General features: G+C 33.5%; 1 protein-coding gene across 1 annotated transcript; it reads left to right on the top strand.

Moving 5' to 3' along the window:
• The first annotated feature begins 301 nt into the window (after window positions 1-301).
• Window positions 302-1,367, top strand: LOC126724516 (heavy metal-associated isoprenylated plant protein 3-like). The gene is made up of 3 exons (XM_050429024.1): window positions 302-403; window positions 549-705; window positions 1,032-1,367. Exons 1-3 carry the CDS (start codon window positions 395-397, stop codon window positions 1,271-1,273), a joined length of 408 nt encoding a protein of 135 aa, XP_050284981.1. The 5' UTR covers window positions 302-394; the 3' UTR covers window positions 1,274-1,367.
• Window positions 1,368-2,256: the final 889 nt, after the last annotated feature.

Below are 2,256 nucleotides of genomic sequence, written 5' to 3'. Positions count from 1 at the left end.
AGTCCAGCCCTTATTTTCGTCAAAGCACATAGCTATTGGGCCCAATTCCTTACTCTCATAATTTGTTAATTGATAATTGATTGATGTATTATATTTATTTCTATCGAATTAATTTTTAAGTAAAATTCCTATAGTTAATATTATGAAATTCCCACAGTTAAAAAAATACATTCAGCTGATTGTTAAGGATACATGAAATTGATGCTCACACACATACATACATACATGCCATAGAAATAATATTATATTCCCCACATACATACTCTCACCCACTATATATTTTCAACTTCACCTCCCATTTTTTCTCTTCAAACAACCGTTCTAGTAATCAGAACGTTGTATAATTTAATCAAATCCCAGATTCCAGAAAACTCATTCAGTCACTTATTAACAAATGGGCGAGGTTAGTTTAATCAGTCAGTCTCTCACGCTTCCATTCCCAAAACTCAAATGGGTCTTCGTTGCTTTTCTTTTTCTTTTCTTTAACGTGTTGAATTTGCAGAATTTTGCTCCCAACTTAATGGGGTTTTTATTTTTGTTTGATTCAGAAAGAGGGAGAAAAGAATGGTGGAGATAACAAGGTTGCGCCGGCGCCGCCAGCAGCGGAGAAGAAAGACGACGTTTCGGTCACCGCCGTTTACAAGATCGACTTGCATTGCAAAGGGTGCGCCACGAAAGTCAAAAGAGCCGCTCGTCATTTCGATGGTAAAAAATTCACATACAAATCCACCAACCAACTTCGTTGTATTTTCCAAATTGTATATTGTTATTATTTGTATAGTCCAACGTGTTTTACTAAACTGAGGAATCCGGGATCCGCGTTTCCCGTTGGTCACTTTCAGGAAAAATTTCATAGTTTGAATTAGGAAATTGTTTGGATAAGAATTGAGGTTGGTTGTTAGATTAAGAAAACGGTATACATTATTTTGTGTGAACTTACACGCATAACGTAAACTAGACTCAAACGAAAGTAAAATTACTAATGAATTGAATGGCAATTCTCATACGATTCTTGTTGGAAATTGTTGTAGGTGTGGAAGAGGTGAAGACAGATTGTGATGCCAACAAATTGACGGTAAAAGGGACCAACGTAGACACCACGGCAATCAGGGAGAAATTGGAAAAAATAATCAAGAAGAAAGTTGAGCTGGTTTCTCCTCAGCCCAAAAAAGACGGCGGCGGCGGCAGCAATAAGAATCCGGAAGAGAAGAAAGCTGAAAAGAAAGAAGAGCCTAAGAAACCCATAGAGGTACTTACCACGTGGGATTATTGAATTAGAGATTAGAGATTGGATACTATTTTCATTTAGCTTAGTTACTTCTTGGAATATTATCTTAGTTTTAAAAATTCATAAAACTGAAACACTATATGTATAAATACAATATAGAAATGGAAACTCTTGGTGAATTGATTTCCCACGGGAAATTTGTAAGCTTTATGCCAATTTCACTTTAGTCACTTTTTTTCTTTTTTCCCTTTTTGATAAGAACTTAAGTCACTGTTGATTTAACTGAAGGGAAAAGTTAATTCATGTTCAAAGGGCATTAATTTAAAAAGAAAAAGAAAAAGAAATTTGTAAGCTTTATGCCAATTTCACTTTAGTCACTTTTTTTTTTCTTTCTTTTTTCCCTTTTTTTTGTAACTTTTTATAGAAAAAGAAAAAAAAAACTAATTTTTTTTATAGTTTTTTTATTTTTTTTTTCCTTATAAGAGTAGTTTAAAAAATTTTCTAAAACGATTATTAACAAATTCCCAAAAGTCACCTACTAAACGGACCTTTAACTTAATTAATATTAATTGATTTTAAGAGAGTAAGGGTTCTTCCAAATCAACTCAACTACTTTTATTCTCTGAAGATTTGTGTAGTGGGTTTGGAACCTGATAGCTCGGATTTTTGTGAAAACACAAGAGTTTGTTTAGACCTCCAATAAAAAATTACGGCTAAATTGTTTTTACTTTAACTTATCTAAGTGTGAAACAAGAGTAAATGAAGTGCAATAAACTGATAACTACTCTAGTATATAAACATGAATAACAAACAATAAAAGTAAAGTACAAGAGTAAGGGAAGAGAGATGCAACTACAAGATAAAACCAAGACGTGTTAATGAAGAAGAAACCGAAGAACTCGGAGAAAAACCTCTCTACGATCCTCCAAGTCGAAATTGATCCACGAAATAATAAAGTTGGAGTACACGAATAACAAAAGACTTTCCAAGCCTAATCTACCCAATGTACTTGAGCCTTTCAAGCTCCT

Source organism: Quercus robur, chromosome 4 (genome assembly GCF_932294415.1).
Source record: "Quercus robur chromosome 4, dhQueRobu3.1, whole genome shotgun sequence".
In the NCBI taxonomy this organism is placed as follows: Eukaryota; Viridiplantae; Streptophyta; class Magnoliopsida; order Fagales; family Fagaceae; genus Quercus; species Quercus robur.
This window is presented reverse-complemented; position numbering and strand designations above follow the sequence as displayed.